Below are 19,079 nucleotides of genomic sequence, written 5' to 3'. Positions count from 1 at the left end.
TCAACTATTAACAGTTCTAATAAAAAGCATTACTAAAATCGTTACGTACGTTACGCTACATAAAATTCTAATAAGCTGCCATACATAACATGACGTGTACGCATTAAATCGCATATTTTATGCAAAAAATATTTGTACAAAATTAAATCAGTAAATCGTTATATAAAACAAACACACATAAAATTATATAAAAATAAATCGGCAATTGTTAAGCAACCCATATGATATTGTACAAATAATAAATAATATCACAAACAATTATATTAAAAGCAACATTAAATAGATTAAACTCTTATTATTAATCACAAAAGTTCACGTAACGTTGCCGTGTTTTAAACAAATCATATTGCACTAGAGGCGGGCGATATATTAATCCTTATTTGAACTGGAACCAGATAACCTCTTTTATGATAAAATGGAAAATATTTCAAAATTAAGTTTGTATTTGAAAAACCAAGTAGTTATCTTTAACTTACATCCGGATTCTATATTTAAAATACCAACTGCAAAATTTGGATTGTCTATTGGATTATGGAACAAAGAGTTTTCTTTTAAATTGACTGTCATACTGTATTAGAATACTACTGGTTTTTTCAATACCGAGAATTTACGGTTTTATGTTTTAAAGATCAAAGTCAAGGAAAGGCATTTTTAGTCCTAAATTTTTCTAACAAAAAAATTGTACTAGATTAATACACGTCCTCTATACACAACACACATTGTACACATAACTTACAATTATATCAAAATCGGAATACACAGATACAAAACTGTATATCAAAATAAATGTACGCATAAATGCAGCGATGTCCTCCAAAATTATATTGTCAAACTTCAGGAACATAAATCTCTAAATTTTCAATAATACTTCAAGCGCTTATCTAAGGTATAGCCTAATCGATTTGTCAATGCCTATAGTCTAATAATAAATATAATTCTCAAAGAATTTATTGTCATGGTTAAACTTTGGTATACGCCACATTACGGAAGCGATAAAATATTTCCTATACTCGCGTATGTACCGAACACAAATCCGGTTATACCGAAAATGATAATGGCGACATCCTTCCACATTTTCCAGTCATATTTTCCGAGTCGGTCGGGCCAGAATGTGATAATATCGATTATTGGCGGGAATATAAGAGCAAGGGCTGAACTGCTAAATGCTCCTACGAGAGATATAATACCGCTTAAATTCGGTATCAACGCAGCTGCTATAACTGAAATAAAGAAATATAAATTAGAGTCTGTGTACAACGTTACAATACGTTTTTGACATAGTACGAGATCATACTTGGCGCTGGCTCAGCGTGTTTATAGATACAATTATTGTACAGATTCTCTGATCACACCTTTTAGATTATTAGACGGATATCTTACAAAAATTGGAATAAAAAATTAAGAATGTTACTAACACATTTGTAACACTATGTTATTTAAACAAAACTTGCGGGTCTCGCTTATAAAAAAACTGCAAAGCAATTAGCCTCCATTTAATGGGTACTTTATTTTTATTGTATTGGATAAAGTCATAATGATTCATGCCGTCATATATCACGAGCGGCTCTTTCCATGCGTATGTTATCGGGACGTAAATTTCCTAATTGAAGGGGTCAATAATATGACGATTAGAATGAAAGTCGATGTTTTTGTGGTGAACCGTTATTGGGAGCTTTCGTTACGGTCTTGAACCGCTTCTGACCGTGATTTTTAAAAGGCTTCTTTTGCCTTTAGCACAAACCAATCTTTAAAATGTATTGTGGTTTTTAGGGCATTAGATCGATTAGCGTTAAATCCAGTTTTATGAGAAAAAAAAACAAAATCGTAATAAAGGAAAAATTTCTTAGAATGGATAAAGATAAAACGCTCATTAAATTGACACTCCTGATAATTGCGGAAATTTTGTAGACAAATGTTTACGAAATAAATACGAAATTCCGACGAATTGTAGACTAAATACTAAATTCCGACGAATTGAAAAACTCCATAGAGATCGGTTAAAAACTAATCAAATCTAGTAAACAAAAATTAACGACACGGAAATAATGTCAATATTTACACTGATAACCTTTAAGAAATTTATTTAGAACACTCGTTTGTGTTCGACGTCGTTATTTGCTATTTGTGAATTTCTCGCCCAAGAATTTTCCATTATCATCTAAATTAAATTGTTGACATTCCGTCTAAGCATGTATATTGTGTCATGAATTTTTATTACATTCAATGCTTATTTCTCTTTAAGTATATTCTTTACTTTCGTCTGACCTTGGGTGTTCAAATTGCGGGTGTCTAACAGTTTCTATGCATCATTACTAACAGGTGAACGTCCTGAGGTAGCAGCCATATTTGAAGCATTCAGAGACTTAGCGCGAAAAACGACTGTCCTATGTAAAAAAAATTACGTGACTACCAATATAGAGAAATGAATATTGTTACATATTATGTATATACTCTGCTATCAGAAAACCCGTGAAGGTATCAAACCTCACGGAATTATTAATCTATATCTTTATAAATATAATTCTTCTGTGAGTGTGTATGTCACTGAACTTCTCTCAAACGACTGGACCGATTTTGAAATTTTTTGTGTGTGTTCAAGGGGATCTGGGAATGGTTTAGATTCACAAATCAGCCCGCCAGATGGCGCTGCAGTCGGTACTTTCATACTTTGCTTTACTAATCGCTTGTAATATCATGCAGGACAACGTCTGTCGGGTCCACTAGTATTATATAAAAATGAATCCCTATTTCCCTAAGTCACGGCATCACGCGTGAACGGCTGGACCGATTTCGCTAATTCTTCTTTTGTTGTGTTTGTTATTGTCAGGAGAAGGTTTTTATGTAAGAAAAAAAAATAAGAAAATTGCGCAGAAATATAGAAAATTAAAGAATACTTAACCACCATACAATTCAAACTTTTGATGTAATCTTATGGCGTTTGACATAACATTGTTAGAATGCGTGCTGCAAATATCGTCAAAGAGGATGCAAGAAAAATGGATATCGTTTAAAAAAAATGCTTCGATCTTAGTTATTATATTGATAAAATACATATAAAATAATAAACAATAAATTTATTTAAAAAAGGTAAAATATGTAATAGACTACAACTAGATCAGCACACTACATCAAAAACCTTTTAGAAAGGGTGACAAGAAGAAACTGTATGAACTAATTTGAATGATTTTTTTGTATGCGTTTGGATGACGCCCGGATGGTTTAGATTCACAAATCAGCCCGGCAGATGGCGCTGCAGTCGGTACTATAATACTTTGTTTAATATACTAATCGCTTGAAATATTATGCAGGACAACGTTTGTCGGGTACGCTAGTTGTATTCTATTTATTTACTTTATATTACTAACTTCAATAAGTAAAACTGTCTCCAGACAGTAAATTTAATAAATTAAATTAGTAACTATTATAAATTCGTAGTCTAAAATGTTATCTACTAAGTCATCATCTAGTAATAAACCACAAGGACTTGCGGTCAATGCACAAAAGTAGGTTACAGCATTTTGTTCATTAGGTACAGAATATTTTTAACCACAATTTCAAGGAGTCTTTCACGTAATGTAATTTGTCAAAACTTTTAACTGAAAATCTACGACCATTTCAAATTTTTTTTCAAGTTCAATATTCTTAGTACCTACAGCTAAGAAACGACGCGTTAGTTTTTTTGTTATACTAATGACACATCAAAAATTATAATAGGTCAATCTTATTTTATGTTTATCACTTACTACACTGGCCTGGCGAACATCGTACCGCCTAACAGTCGATTCTTTATTTATTTTAAATACTTATTCTGCTATTCGGGACACGGGTCTAGCTAGATAAAAAAAAGAAAGTTGATAATACAACAAATACATTATGTCAAAAAATAAAAATTTACCTTCCCGGAACCCCTCCACTTGAACTTTATGATATGGTATTAAAGTTCAAATTGCCTTTAAATATTATTACGAATATTTTGTATGGGAATATAGAAAAGTGTTGTTTTTGGACTTTTTCACTCATTTTTTTTTAAATTTTTATCGTACTTCAAGGAATATGATAAAAAAAGAATCAGACAAATCGGTCAAGCCGTTTTCATGTTATGTCGTGACAACGGAAAACGGGTTTTATTTTTATATATTTAGATGTATCACTATAAAAATTAAAAAAAAAAACAGTAGCGCGTTAACCTTTTAAGGTCTGGGCCAGAGATCTGTATCTGTTTTCTAATCATTTGATTTTTCTTATAGCCAAGCGGATCAGCCTTCTTTGCCTGACACATTCTGTCAACTTTTTGGGCGAACTCAGGGATGAGAGTCGCACGCTGAATCCACTAAGCCATCACTGATCAAGAAAATGTAATCAAAAGATAAATTGGCACACGAATATACTTACAAGTCAACGAAATCAATATGAATCTTGTTATCGCTTCGCCGTACGCGAGAGCCTTTTCCGATGTGAGTTTCGATTTGACAAAAGGCCACACTATATTCATCGGCACGTAAAACTGAAGGCCGTATGATAGGAATATAGCCATCGCCATCATAGCTCGTACGCTTTGCGCTAATCTACAAAACACAAACACACAACATTGATAGTAACACATGGCTTGTTAGATGTGCAATAACGATAATTTTATTTTGAATATGGCCTTTATTATTGGAGTAGCTAATACTAGGATTAATACAGTTGAATCTTAGTAATGTTTAGCTGTTGTCTGAAGAATGAGATTCAGAAACGACACCTAGCGCGTACTATGACTTTTTTAATATAACAAACAGGCAGGAGGCTCATCTGATGTTATGTGATACCGCCGCCCATAGACACATTACCAGTGGGCTCGCAAATGCTATTAAGAATTGGTAAGCTCTTTTCTTGGAGGATCCTGAGTTGAATTGGTTTGGAAATACTTCAATGGGCAGCATGTTTTCTGTATAACCAATACACACCTCACATACTTACACACCCTTACCCTAACTTACACAACAGAATTAGGTAAACTTAGTTATTGCATCTTATTGAGGTTTTCCTTCCTAAGTTTCATAAATGTTTTACCCGATTTGTACATATTATGTATTCTATTTCTAGCTATATCTTTAGTGTAATTGTTTTTTTTGTTATGGCCGATTTACATTATCATTAGCGTTTAGGAGAGTGCTTTAGGATAGTACTTTAGTTGAAACATGTAAACGCTACTTGCTTTAGTAAACGCTACGCTAAAGAACTTGCCTTTCAAGTTGTACTAAAGCACTCTCCTAAACACTAAGATAACGTAAATCGGCCTTTATATATAGTTAAAGTTAGCTGTAGGAGTACGAAATAAATACGTTTTTGTCATACACTTAGAATCTTCCAAGAATGTATCAATCAAACGTCGTAGTTGGAACTATACGGACGTTTCTATATAGTGCGAATGGAATTCGTGTAATTTATGGAAAAATTACTTTAAAATTATCGTAAAGTTAAAGCCAGTTATATCTTTCCGGCTTCCTCATTCTCCATTCGGACGTTCAACTTAAAACATGTTTTTATTAGAAATGTCTGGTGTTATACGTCTGTTATCAGTGGGGTAACATAGATAAAAAAACTTTATTGAATACACGTTGAATAAACAATTTTAGGAGTTTTGTTTAGCACGGGTTTATTAAATACACACACAGATTCACTTGTAGGATCTAACATATAATATTAAAGATTAAAAGCAAAGTCTTTCAGATAGTTTTAAAACTCTAAGCTTTACAGTATTAGTGATGTATGTAAAATTATTAAGGTTTGAGAAATTTATTCTAATATTACATACGCCGGCAAAGAATAATATGCAAAAAGATCTATACTAATATTATAAATAAGTAAAGTTTGTGAAGTTGTAAAGAGTAATCTCTGGATCTACTGAACCGATTTTGAAAATTCTTTCGTGGCTTCCAATAGAAAGCCACGTTATTTGAGTGTCACATATCAAACCGAAAAATAAAAAATCTTTATGTAGTAGTCGGAGAAAAAGGTCTAACTAGAAAATTCCTTACGAACGTTGTCTTGTCGATGAGAAATATTTTATAAGGGTTTAGAGAAGAAAAAAAAAAATGACAGCATAATATGTGTCTATTGCATAAAAACTAGTCTTCCGCCATGTCAATCTATTGACGATAAACTCAAAAACTACAGCACGAAATTAATTGCGATTTTCACCAATATCTAGAATGATTTATGCGGAAGGAATAATTTTTGTGTTATTAAAATCAACTTACGGTTCATTCGGTAAATTGAGAGTAATACTCCCAAGGACATGATTCCCATACTTGAGATATCCGAAGAAGCCTATCGCTGTATACAGAGCTGCTACAATCACCATACCAGTGTTCAAAACACCTGTCCACCCGCCGAAATCTTGCGGTGTTTTCATGTTGTTCTCTAGAGGTAATACCTATAGAAACATAAAACCTCTTTCGAATAACTTCTTAATATAATATTGTAAAGTATACTTGAAAATATATATACAGGGTAGGAAATGTAGGTAGGGTAATGTATGTATAGTCTACAGACTATTGACACAAATAGGTGTTAATATACTAAGGAAATAATTACGTTTATAAAGTGATTTATATATACTGAGTGTAACTTTTATTGCATAGTCGTATAAGTTAGAAGTTCAGGGGGAGTAAATGTATCGAGACGAAAAAACCGCGCGTTACTTTTGTTTGTTGGTGCACCTCTCAGCGAAAACGCGTTGACACACAATTTGAGACGTCATGATATATCCTAATGACAATTAAACGTTTTTTAGTCTGTAATTTAACATTCTCACCCGAGAAAATGAGAGATACGCAAAGTACTGTACATTGTACATAATATGGTTCTTTCAGGCGTTCTTAGTTTTATAAGCGTGGCGATTTCCTAACGCCATAATCCACCATCTGAGATAGTAATCTTAATCAAAATGTTGTTAAAGTGTGCCAATAACCAATCTACCGATTGTAAAAGCCATCTGTCGATACAAGCTATCCATGGGAGGTCGTATCGGTCTGTGGATAGACCTTTGTATGAAAATGACAGTTGACGAAAGCTCGATTTCAACAGTTAATTATTTTAACAGATTTTAACTTACACCAGTTTTATAAATAATTAAAAAAAAACTGTTTGTTATGTTTTAAACATACACATGTATATTTTAATGTTATTTGTACGGTTTTATTTACTTTTTTTGGTTTACATTGATTATCAAAATATATGAGTGAAAACTCGGTAAAATGGAACAACAAAGAGCATTTTATCCGTCGCCAAAAATCCTCTATTATTTAAAGCCCCGATTACCCAGGAACCGTACAGTATCGGTCAGTATTTTATGTAGAACCAGCTCAAGTTCCTACATAATAAATGTTTATTTAAATTCATAATTAAGGATGTGTAAACAAATCGTTGGCATTAATGTTTAAAAAGTTATTTTCCCACAACATTATAACACGTTTAATATATATAATGTATCAAGTATAATTATCGATTCAAATTATATATATATTGGCGTATTTTTTATTCTACCTGCGTAAATTTATATAATCACATAATTTTAAATTGGTATTAAAGTTTAACATGCAATAGGTCATTACGCTGAGACATTGTTGCAACTCTTCTATTCATAATTTTTTAAAGGCCCGCCAATTCTAAATCATTATTTTAGCATTTCTTCATAGAAAATCCTACACTAATAGGAATGATGACGTTTATTATATATTTATTAGAACCTAGGCATACATTATGTGAAACATCTTTATCTTTTCTGACGTTTCGGAAATTTACAACGAGTTAATTAATATGAGATACTTATTAGTTAAGTTGTTTGTTATTTATTGGCACTGGAATAATTTCGTACACGATTAGGTTTATTTGCGTCGTTACCACAGAAAATCAATACGTGAAATGTATGCGTCACGATGTTAGTATGATATTCGATATCATAAGTAACATGGTATTGATTACAAATGAAAAAAAAACATGTAAAGAGGAATACAAAGGCATAATAATATTTCACTCAACATTATTCATAGAAAAAGGAGTACATTACGAAGTTAATATAACAATCGCATTACTCGTGTTAAAATGTAATATTAACATCAAGGTCATTGACCGCTAAACAAATGTTTTGTTTTGAACCCTTGATTAGTTATTTTAGCCATTGCAAATATAATATCTGGCGATATTTTTACGTGAACGTATAGGAAGCATACTTTAAGTTCTCACGATTTGTGAATACGTTAAATAGTAGAACCAGTTTTTAAGTTGTCAATGTTTAATTAATATACTCGATTAAATATTATTACAAGTAAGCATTTATGCTTTACTAAACTAAGAAATTATTGACACTTGAGAGAAAAATTATAGTTATTTTCAGTATAGTTGTATACGCTGTAAAAGCGTTGGAAATTGTATTTTAAAGTTTTAGGAGGGTAGTATACGATAGATTTTGGCACGGTTACTTATTAGGTTCGCAATGTAGATGTTCTTGGCATACGTGTAAGGTCACTATAAAATGAAAGATTTGAAAACACTTAACGCGTTTTTTTTTTAATTTGTGATAAAGTACTCTATAACATATTTTTTCCGCAATATTTTAAGTCTCATCAGAATTGGTTAATAAGTTTTTGCATAAAAGTTACTAAACTGACTGATATTGACTTCAATTGGATTAAGGAGAAATCATTTTATTTAAAATTAATTAATTGATGATCGCCAGTCTGTTCTCTATGAGCGAATTAAGGCGTAAGTATATCATGGTGTATGTTTGTTTAACCATTATAATAATATTATAGTAACGAAATAATCTAATTTAAAAACAATATTAAAAATATATTAATACCCTCACAATTGCCTTAGTACTAAGCTGTCAGTCATTAAAACAAAAGAAATGAATGAAACCTTATTTCCTGAAACTATTCATAATGACTAACAAAAAAGTATAAGGTCTAAAAGTCTGTAGGGGAAGAAATATTAAAATTTTTGTATAATAATCGGTGTTTCTGCGTTGACACTGTCGCATCATCGTAAATAGGACCTCAAATGCCAAGAAAAAGGAAAGTTATAATGGAAGGAAAGAGATTGTAAAGCACTCACCACCCCGATTCCCTCAAATGCATAAATGGCTGTTCCAAAGTAGAGTGGTAATTGATGCCAACTCGCAAATGCCCTCACAGTACTGGTGTGGGGTAAATCTTGCAATATATAGTAGAAGGTAATCACCAAGCCCCAAGCGGTCATAATAGCAGCTATTAGAGAAACCGGTGTCAAGTATTTTAGATTCTTCACCATACCCAACGCTAGCATCGGCGGAAATAATAAGGCTAAGTAGCTGTGGACACCCATATTTATATGGAAAAAGTGCATAGTGTCTTGAAGGTTAGTTGCCACAAACAGAAAGTACACACAGCAAAATCCCAATTGAGTTATTACAAGAAACACATTGACAATGTTCCTGAAAAAAGAAAATCTCATGCAATTTATTTGACATAGATCTGCTAAGGCCATATTATCATTACATATTTGCAGCTCATAACAAGTGCATTTAATATTAATTATTGAATAATATTATAGTCTTTAACATAATACAGATAAAGTGCATAATAATCAATTGCAGAAAATTGTTGACCGAATTTAGTTAAACAGAACTGATAAATTGCTATCTTTAAAATTATTAGGTATTGTAGCTAGTCTTAGAAAATCTACATCTTTTATATAAAATGTGGGTGATTTCAGATTAAGAGTATTTGATATTCTACAGAACTAGCTTAAAAATATATAGCATTAAATTGAGGCAGATATTTTTTTTGTATAATAATATCGTTTTGATTTCTTGAAAGTATAGTAATCCTATAATGAAATATATTTAGACTCACCTAATATTTTTTGCGTATTTTCTCAAAGGTACAGGTCCCATAGCAAATGCATCTTCTACAACTTCAGCAAAACTCATTGCTGGTCTTTGGTTACGCACACAGAGTTCATGGGAACAAAGTACCAACATATGCATGCAATGGGTGCAAATAGCTCCCATGCATAAAGTACCAAAAACACCTAAAATAATATGTATACTAAATATGTAAATTATGGATGGAATGGATGAGTTGACTATGACTATATATTTTATGTACATACCCAAAAAAAGTCCAGCATTTTTAAACGCATCGGGCATCGCCAATATCCCCGTTCCAATATTACCTTTCAGTAGATGGATCAGAGTATCGAAATTAGAGGTCGGATGTTCTAAATACCGCTCTGAAGCTGGATTGTATTCCTTTTTATTTTTTTCATCTTTAGTTGGTCCCGTGGGACTACTGGTCACTAATTCTACGACTTGATTCTCTGGGTTATCAATTAAAATACTAGGCCCTGTGAGGAGGGGCTGTTTTTCATCGCTCATGTTTAATCTTTATTTATTTTCAATATCAGATCTCTAAAAATATTACATTATGTTCCTACGTAAACATCGAATAAATTATTGAAATTCGTACATAGCTCCCGCACAACGACTAAAAACAAACTGCTTGATTCAGTTGATTGATGAATGATGATTCTAAATTGTAATCTGTTCTGTTCAGTGTTACCAGTTGACGCTTTAATTTTTAGGACAGCTGTCAAGAATTATTAAACTGTATGCACAGGCTGATGACTCAGGCTTCGTTCGGAATTCTTATAACTTGTATCTATATTCTATACAGAAACCCTAGAACTTAGAAGAGCTATGTCCGACAGACATAGCCTGACAGATATTTATTCTCCCTAAATGTATTTACTCTTCAAAGAGAAAGAATATAATTATAAATTCAAACCCTGCCCTCTGAACTCACATAGAAGAAACTGATTCAGAAAGATGAGATCAGTAGTAAAGAGGTTACCTCGAGTCACTAAATTATCAGTAGATGTCGTTATTAAAAAAATATCCCAGGAGTCAAATATTATGCAGTAATTTATATACAAACAAAAACTATTTGATAACTAGTGAGACAAAATATCACGACTCAGTAATATAATAAATATATAGTTTTTACTACTATGCATTTTTTATAAGATGTAAAACCATTTTAGTTAAAGTTTAATGAACTTTCCGTAGTTTTGTTGCTTAAAGAAATATTATGTTCAGTTCAGTTTAAATATTATTCGCAATAGTTTATTTATTAATTTCTCTATTTTCTATTCTTACAGTAAATATAATACTAATACAATAGAAAACTTATTATAATTACAAAATTTAAACTAAGAACATAATATTACATATAAACAAAACAAGAAAGCATAAAACCTAAACCTTATTATATATAACAAATTATAAATAATGCAATCCTTGAGAATTCAGCCAAGTAAATACCAATATATCTACTCTGCTCTGCTGTGCTTTGCTTTGCTCTGCTCTGCTCTGCTCTACTCTACTCTGCTCTGCTCTGCTTTGCTCTGCTTTGTTCAACTTTGCTCTGCTTTGCTCTGCTCTGCTCTGCTGTGCTTTGCTCTGCTCTACTCTGCTCTGCTCTGCTCTGCTGTGCTTTGCTCTGCTCTGTTCTGCTCTACTCTGTTCTGCTCTGCTCTGCTCTGCTGTGCTTTGCTTTGCTTTGCTCTGCTCTGATCTGCTCTGCTCTACTCTACTCTGCTCTGCTTTGCTCTGCTTTGCTCTGCTTTGCTCTGTGTTGCCCTTTTTTCTCTGCTCTGCTTTGCTCTACTCTGCTCTGCTCTACTCTGCTGTGCTGTGCATTGCTCTACTCTACTCTGCTCTGCTTTGATCAACTTTGCTCTGCTCTGCTCTGCTGTGCTTTGCTTTGCTTTGCTCTGCTTTGCTCAACTTTGCTCTGCTCTGCTCTGCTGTGCTTTGCTTTGCTCTGCTCTGCTCTGCTCTGTTCTGCTCTACTCTGCTCTGCTCTACTCTGCTGTGCTTTGCTTTGCTCTTCTCTGCTCTGTTCTGCTCTACTCTGCTCTGCTCTGTTTTGCTCTGCTCTGCTCTACTCTGCTGTGCTTTGCTTTGCTCTTCTCTGCTCTGTTCTGCTCTACTCTGCTCTGCTCTGTTTTGCTCTGCTCTGCTTTGCTCTGCTCTGCTCTGTTTTTCTCTGCTCTGCTTTGCTCTACTCTGCTCTGCTCTACTCTGCTGTGCTGTGCATTGCTCTACTCTACTCTGCTCTGCTTTGCTCAACTTTGCTCTGCTCTGCTCTGCTGTGCTTTGCTTAGCTTTGCTCTGCTTTGCTCAACTTTGCTCTGCTCTGCTCTGCTGTGCTTTGCTTTGCTCTGCTCTGCTCTGCTCTGTTCTGCTCTACTCTGCTCTGCTCTACTCTGCTGTGCTTTGCTCTTCTCTGCTCTGTTCTGCTCTACTCTGCTCTGCTTTGTTTTGCTCTGCTCTGCTCTACTCTGATGTGCTTTGCTTTGCTCTTCTCTGCTCTGTTCTGCTCTACTCTGCTCTGCTCTGTTTTGCTCTGCTCTGCTTTGCTCTGCTCTGTTCTGCTCTGTTCTGCTCTGTTTTGCTCTGCTCTGCTTTGCTCTGCTCTGTTCTACTCTACTCTGCTCTGCTCTGCTCTGCTGTGCTTTGCTTTGCTTTGCTCTGCTCTGTTCTGCTCTACTCTGCTCTGCTCTGCTCTGCTCTGCTCTGCTCTACTCTGCTGTGCTTTGCTTTGCTCTGCTCTGTTCTGCTCTACTCTGCTCTGCTCTACTCTGCTGTGCTTTGCTTTGCTCTGCTCTACTCTACTCTACTCTGCTCTGCTTTGCTCTGCTTTGCTCAACTTTGCTCTGCTCTGCTCTGCTGTGCTTTGCTCTGCTCTGCTCTGCTGTGCTTTGCTTTGCTCTGCTCTGCTCTGCTGTGCTCTGTTTTGCTCTGCTCTGCTCTGCTTTGCTCAACTTTGCTCTGCTCTGCTCTGCTGTGCTTTGCTTTGTTCTGCTCTGCTCTGTTCGGCTCTGCTCTACTCAGCTCTGCTCTGCTCTGCTCTGTCCTGCTCTGCTCTGCTCTGCCCTGCTCTGCTCTGCTCTGCTTGCTACAGCAACCAACAAACAACCAACCCCTTTGAGAGAGTACACTCACTCTACATGTGGAACTACCTGCCTACTGAAGTATTTCCGAACCAACTCGACTTAAGCTTCTTTAAGAAAAGAGCATTCCAATTATTCTTAAAAGGCTGGTAACGCACTCGCACTCACAAACACTGTGTCCAAGGGAAGTCCCTTAACATGAGATGAAACGGGCAGGCGTTTCATTTTGTTCTATAAAATAAACGAAAATGTGAAGAGTGGTCATAAACAAGACATTGTCTATTTATTAGATTATATTATATACGTATATATATATACGTTACAAAATATGAGTGTCGAATTGTAAATCTTAGGGTTTTTGAAAACGAACTACCTGTTACACAGTGTAAAATGTTAGTTATAAATTAAAATTTTAATACTGTTTTTTCCTGATATAAGAATAAGCATAATATATTGTGAGAACTGTATTATAATCCGTTTATAGTTTTAGAAGAAGCGAAGGGTATGTAGTATAAACCTAAGGTAAAAATTTACCAAATACATGGTCTAATCGTAGATATATGATCAATTACATGAAATGATTACCTACGATAATTCAATCAACTTTTTTGCATCGTATTATTGTAGTTTTGACCTTTGTTGTATACATGCTATTTATATAGACATGTCGTTATGAACAAATGAATGTATATTTGACAAGAATAATAATGTCTTGAAACACAGTATACTAATTAATGTACATACATCGTAGATTCTGTTTAATTACAGTAATTAATTACTTGAAGGCGGAGTTTTCATGTCCGACCGCCTATTAAATAATTAGTCATTGTGATTGACGTATTGATGTATTAATTGAATATTAGGAAGATTTATATCTTCTCCTGAATTCTTATATTGAAGACGTGTAAAATGTCGGTTTTCCATATACCTGTTTGAAAGAAATTATTAAGGAAAATTATTGTCAAATTACTTGAATAATTCAACCTTTAAGAAAACAGCGTACCAATCCTTTAGTTCGCAGCGCACTCATGAGCCGTTGGGCATTGAGAATGTCCATGGGCGGCGGTATCACTTATCATCAAGTGAGCATCCGTTTCCCCATGTTCTATAAATAAATATAGATATTAAATAAAATAAATAATTTACTAAGCAATACTATGTATAAGTTTTCCGAGCTTAATTTGAATCTAATTGAAATAGGCTATATTTTGAGAGTATGAACAATAAAGTGTTATTGAGAGTGATCCGTGAGAAATATAGCTTTAAAAGAGTTTTAGATTAATATAACTTGTAAATAATCAGTCTAAATAATTGTTTTGTATACGTCAGGCAAGTAAAAAAAACGGTGAGAGATTCGAGTCGACTCATCATAGCTTGTTTGTGTTGTGGGACGTGTGGGTACTGGTGGGACGCGGTCTTGGGTTTTGGCGGATTCCTTAAAATGTGACTTTTAAGCCTATAACAGAATTAAAATTAACAATTTGTATAGGTTCTTTGGTTACTAAATTATCTGAAATGCTTTTAAAACTCTTGTCAAAAAGCCTATTCGTTCCAGCGGCTTAATAATATTATATTGAAGTGTATTACGCTATTTGAATCTAATCAAGTTGAATTGTTCAGGTCCAGTGCAGGCGAGTGCGTCGCGATACATACGCGAGTATTGCGATTTGTAGGCTTCTTGCGCGGTAATGGCCCAGCTCACGCCCTATATCGACGCGGGGTGCTAGCGCTAACAACGTTGTACCTAGTACAAGAATGCGTATACGCTTACAAAGTACGCAGCGACTTGGACAAACTATCGCGCGTCATGTTCTTGCTCCTCTGTCACGTGACGTCACTCGCTAAGCAGCTGGTGTTCCACCTTGATAGTGATGCTATTAAGCGGCTTATTGATGCGCTAGAAGAGCCCGTGTTTCAAAACGAAGGAGACGCGGCAATGAAGCTTGTAGAAGAATGTACAAGACGCGCTTGGCGGGTGGAAGCAGGTTATGCGGGATGCGCCGTGCTTACGTGTACTCTGTGGCTTTCATTTCCAATACGTGATCATACTCGAGGTCTTCATGTCGAATTCCCGTTTGCCTCGCCGCACAGCACGGATGCATCGCCTATGTGGGTGATATTAATATGTGTTATCGAAATGTATGCGTAGGAAATGTGTAAGGATAGTTATACATATATATTTATTTTATAACTTCCAAAATGAAATGCTTAAAATAAACAAGAACATATGACATTACAAATTTTACACACATACACATCAATCACGAAAACACAACAAAACACATAAAAGCAAGGAATAATATATGCAAAACAGCAAAAATAAAAAGGAAAATTTGAAGTAAAACTAAATACTTAAAAACTTAAATTTCATAAACAAAATTACAGTAAGTAGAAAGATTGGTATGAATAACAATACTTTCATTAATGTTGGTAATAACATTGTAAGGGCGAGAAAGCTTATTCACAGGAGCATAAAAAGTGGCGTTACTTTTATTACGAGTAACACTATGATTACAAAGAAAGAAAAATTTAGCAAGAAGGTAAGTATGAACATTGAACATTAAAATTAACTCATGGTCTCATATGTTTATCTTTTTGTAGGTTTGCAGCGATTTTGCTGTACTCTTACTACGTAACAACGCTGGTTGGGATAGCCAATACAACAGTAGATGCTTTTATCGCTACAATTATCTATCAATGTCAAACTCAATTCCGAATTTTGAGGTTACTATCATTCAATATCTAATACTATGTAGTAAAAAATATTCAGTTACAATAATTAATTTACGATAACTGGTTTTTCGTTGCTGGACTTGTGATCGAGTAATAGAGAATAATATAATCTAGTTGCCAGCAAGTAGTTAATAGTTAAGCGTTGACACCGTTTTTTGTTATTTTATTACTAAATCGTAGATTTGTGAACTTTTATTCACAAAGATCAGTCAGACCCTTTTCTTTTACCATTGAACAACAGGAAAATAACGCGATTTATTCATAGTTATAAATTTAAAACATATGCCTATACCCTAATGAACTTTTTATACGTAGGATGGAGTTAGAGAAACTTCCAGACACCGCTCGGACCATTAGCGAAGCTAAAAAAGAAGCTTATGAGACAGCGCTGACGCAACAATTGGCGCAACGGCTGCAACATTACCGCCATATTACATGGTAATGAAACACAGACAACGGGATGCTTTAAATAATAGAGAATAGTATTTTCAATCTATATTTATCACACACGTATAACAAAAGAATAAATAAACGCTGTCAAATGCTATGCTTATAATGCTTGTGTCTGGCTCTCGGTTGTAACTCTACGATTTAGGTAATCGCTACGCTTATAAAACTAAGAAGACCTGAGTTAGTTCATTATTTTGTTGTACGTGAGTTATGTATGTCAGAGATTAATTTATAATAGAACACGGTGTAATTTGTTTGATTACAATGGCAACACCACGCAATATCATGGACATCTTACAGGTTGTAAAGTGTCAATGTGTCAATTGTCAAAGTAAAGCTGTCAGTAGTGCGTAGAATCGGTCGTGAAGTACTAGAGTTGCTTTCCGATCGGCGCCTGCGCCGGACGTGCGCACTGACTGTTTAAATATTAAGTAATAATGTCGGATGACGGTAGTGATACCAACTTTGTAATTATTAATCGCGTCGAATCTACGACATGTATAATGAATATATAATATCCTATATAATTTAAAGCACGCCATGGTCTCAGGAACAGTAAATTTTGACCCTTCGAGCCGGATTCGAAAGAAGGGGTCGAATAGAACTGAATTTTAAAAAACAATTCAGTTCTTTTCGACTCCTTCTGGAAAATGGAGGTTTATTTTATATAAAGTAAATATGTTTAGGACGGTTGAGTCAGTCCAGAAGATATTCGGAAAAGCTATTTTGGTTCAGTTTGGTATTGGAGGATGGATTCTATGTATGGCGGCTTATAAACTTGTAAGCGTAAGTATTAATATATGATTAATGAGTAGTTTTTTTTTAATTTTTCAAATGCAAAATGGGATTTTAATATAGAATCAGTGTTAATACAGTGTTAATTTTTTAAACTATATGCTACACTTTAGATATATTTTTGTTATTACTGTCAATTCGATCAAACCCAATTACGACCGTTGATGTTTAATCAACATTTTAGATACTGAATATGTATCTGTAGGTTTTATTTATTTATTATAAATTCATATCTTGTAAAATTTTAAATGAATTATTAGTCCGCGTTGACGTCATACCCTGGATTACACTAACAAAATTATTCCTAAGTGTATACGTAAATATCACAATTCTTCCATTTATACAAAAATTCATCACATTTAACAGCTGAGCGTGCTGAGCATCGAGTTTGCGTCAATGGCACTCTTCATATGTTGCATTCTAACGGAGCTATTTCTATATTGCTACTTTGGTACTGAGTTGTCAGTGGAGGTAAGAAATAAACAGGTATTTAGGTATATCTTTAAACATTTATTAGTTCCTAGTGATACTATGCGAAACCTGAGAAGGTGCCAGTACGTCTTGATAACGTGGTCAGATTTTGCGTAGAGGGAGAAGGTCCGCGAATATATTTTTAGTACGAATAAGCATAAAACAATGTGTGCGTACGGTGTCTCGGTTGTCATTGTTGGAAGCCCTTATTTCAACTTAGGGAAATGGATTACGCATAACCGGTGCACATGGATATTAATGCGGGAACGCTACAAGGGTTTTCCTGACTGCTTACTGCGGAAGTCCTTACAGTAATTACCTAAAGTAATATGTGAAACAGGTACAGGACTATATGAACCTCATGCACTAATACGCTTCTTATATCTTACATCATAACTCTTCAGCCTCAAACAACTAAAGCTTTTGCCCCTCTCGAAGCATGTCACAACATTATAAATAAATTATATTACATATAATAAATATTAATGAAAAATACTGAATAAGTATGTTTTCGAATGAGACTTGAAGTGAATCCTTGTTAATACGCAGAGTTCTCATCTGGCTGGTTCGGTTTATGCGATGCAGTGGGTTGGAGCGCCAGCGCAATTTAGACGCTCGCTTTTGATCGTAATGGAGTGTGCGCGCCGTCCGCTGCGCCTTACCGCCTCTACGCTTGTTCCGCTCTCGCTTGATACATTCCTGAAGGTGACTTACGAGCTCTAGATATTGGTTCAAATCGGAATCAAAACAAATTTTTCTTTTTCATAATTTTACTAGCGCGAACATCGTGTCACCTTAATATATGAAACTGGTTTTATTGTTTTCCGTGCAATTTTGCCAATTTTTCTCTCCAAATTCCGGGGATGGTTTATCCTCGAAGTTCAAATAAAAATTAAAAAAACATTAAACCATTTATTTTTATTTATATAGATTAATTGTTAAATGCAATTTAAATAAACCGGTGTAAAATAAAATAAATCAGTGCCGCTACAACCTTTTTAGGTCTGGGCCTCAGATTTCTGTATCTGTGACATGATGTCAATCTAATAGGCAAGTAAGTGATCAGCCTCCTGTGCCTGACACACGCCGTCGACTTTTTGGGTCTAAGGTAAACCAGATTCCTCATGATGTTTTCCAGCACCGTTCGAGTGAATGTTAAATGTGCACATAGAAAGAAAGTCTATTGGTGCACAGCCGGTATCGAACCTACGACCTCAGGTATGACACTCGCACGCTGAAGCCACTAGGCGAACACAGCAATACAATATCTAAGTATTCGTTACTTTCTATGGAATCTATCTATGAAGAGCAATACCAGTAAGAAGTAATTTTTAAAAGAGGTCTTTTTAAGTATCCATATTAGTTCTTAAAACAAAATTAAACATTCGAGAATATTCTCGAGTTTAAAATCAAAATCAGTCAGTTCAAGTGACTTTCAAAAATGTTTTTGATTTTAATGTCTCACTAATTATTTAGCCTTAACCGAATATTTAAAAACATTTCAGATCCTCAAGTCTTCGTATACATTCTATGCTGTACTTCGGCAGACGAAGTAGTGAAACGTCACAAAGGATATTTAATTTCTAGATTATTCGTAGTACTCACATTCTGAGCAAAGCTGTGTAAGTAGATACAAATAAAACAAGTAC

The 19,079-nt window shown here is 34.4% G+C and overlaps 3 protein-coding genes across 3 annotated transcripts; 1 reads left to right on the top strand and 2 right to left on the bottom strand.

Annotated features, from left to right (window-relative positions):
* Positions 1–523: 523 nt before the first annotated feature.
* On the bottom strand, positions 524–10,544 carry LOC125059733 (proton-coupled amino acid transporter-like protein pathetic). The gene is made up of 6 exons (XM_047664279.1): positions 10,138–10,544; positions 9,879–10,056; positions 9,100–9,457; positions 6,243–6,418; positions 4,393–4,565; positions 524–1,220 (listed from the first exon to the last, which is right to left on the bottom strand). Exons 1-6 carry the CDS (start codon positions 10,400–10,402, stop codon positions 982–984), a joined length of 1,389 nt encoding a protein of 462 aa, XP_047520235.1. The 5' UTR covers positions 10,403–10,544; the 3' UTR covers positions 524–981.
* A 1,190-nt stretch (positions 10,545–11,734) lies between these two features.
* LOC125059758 (uncharacterized abhydrolase domain-containing protein DDB_G0269086-like) lies at positions 11,735–13,524 on the bottom strand. The gene is given in 4 exon segments (XM_047664307.1): positions 11,735–12,117; positions 12,159–12,474; positions 12,519–12,842; positions 13,516–13,524. Coding segments are annotated over 4 exon segments (1,032 nt in total).
* A 673-nt stretch (positions 13,525–14,197) lies between these two features.
* Positions 14,198–19,079, top strand: LOC125059757 (odorant receptor 94b-like). Its single transcript, XM_047664306.1, has 8 exons — positions 14,198–14,228; positions 14,523–15,090; positions 15,583–15,705; positions 16,030–16,152; positions 16,851–16,950; positions 17,326–17,430; positions 17,980–18,135; positions 18,936–19,079. The coding sequence occupies exons 1-8, from the start codon at positions 14,198–14,200 to the stop codon at positions 18,984–18,986; spliced, it is 1,257 nt and encodes a 418-aa protein (XP_047520262.1). The 3' UTR covers positions 18,987–19,079.

Source organism: Pieris napi, chromosome 20 (genome assembly GCF_905475465.1).
Source record: "Pieris napi chromosome 20, ilPieNapi1.2, whole genome shotgun sequence".
NCBI lineage: Eukaryota > Metazoa > Arthropoda > Insecta > Lepidoptera > Pieridae > Pieris > Pieris napi.
The sequence above is the reverse complement of the archived record's forward strand: the minus strand, read 5'-3'. Positions and strand labels throughout refer to the sequence as shown.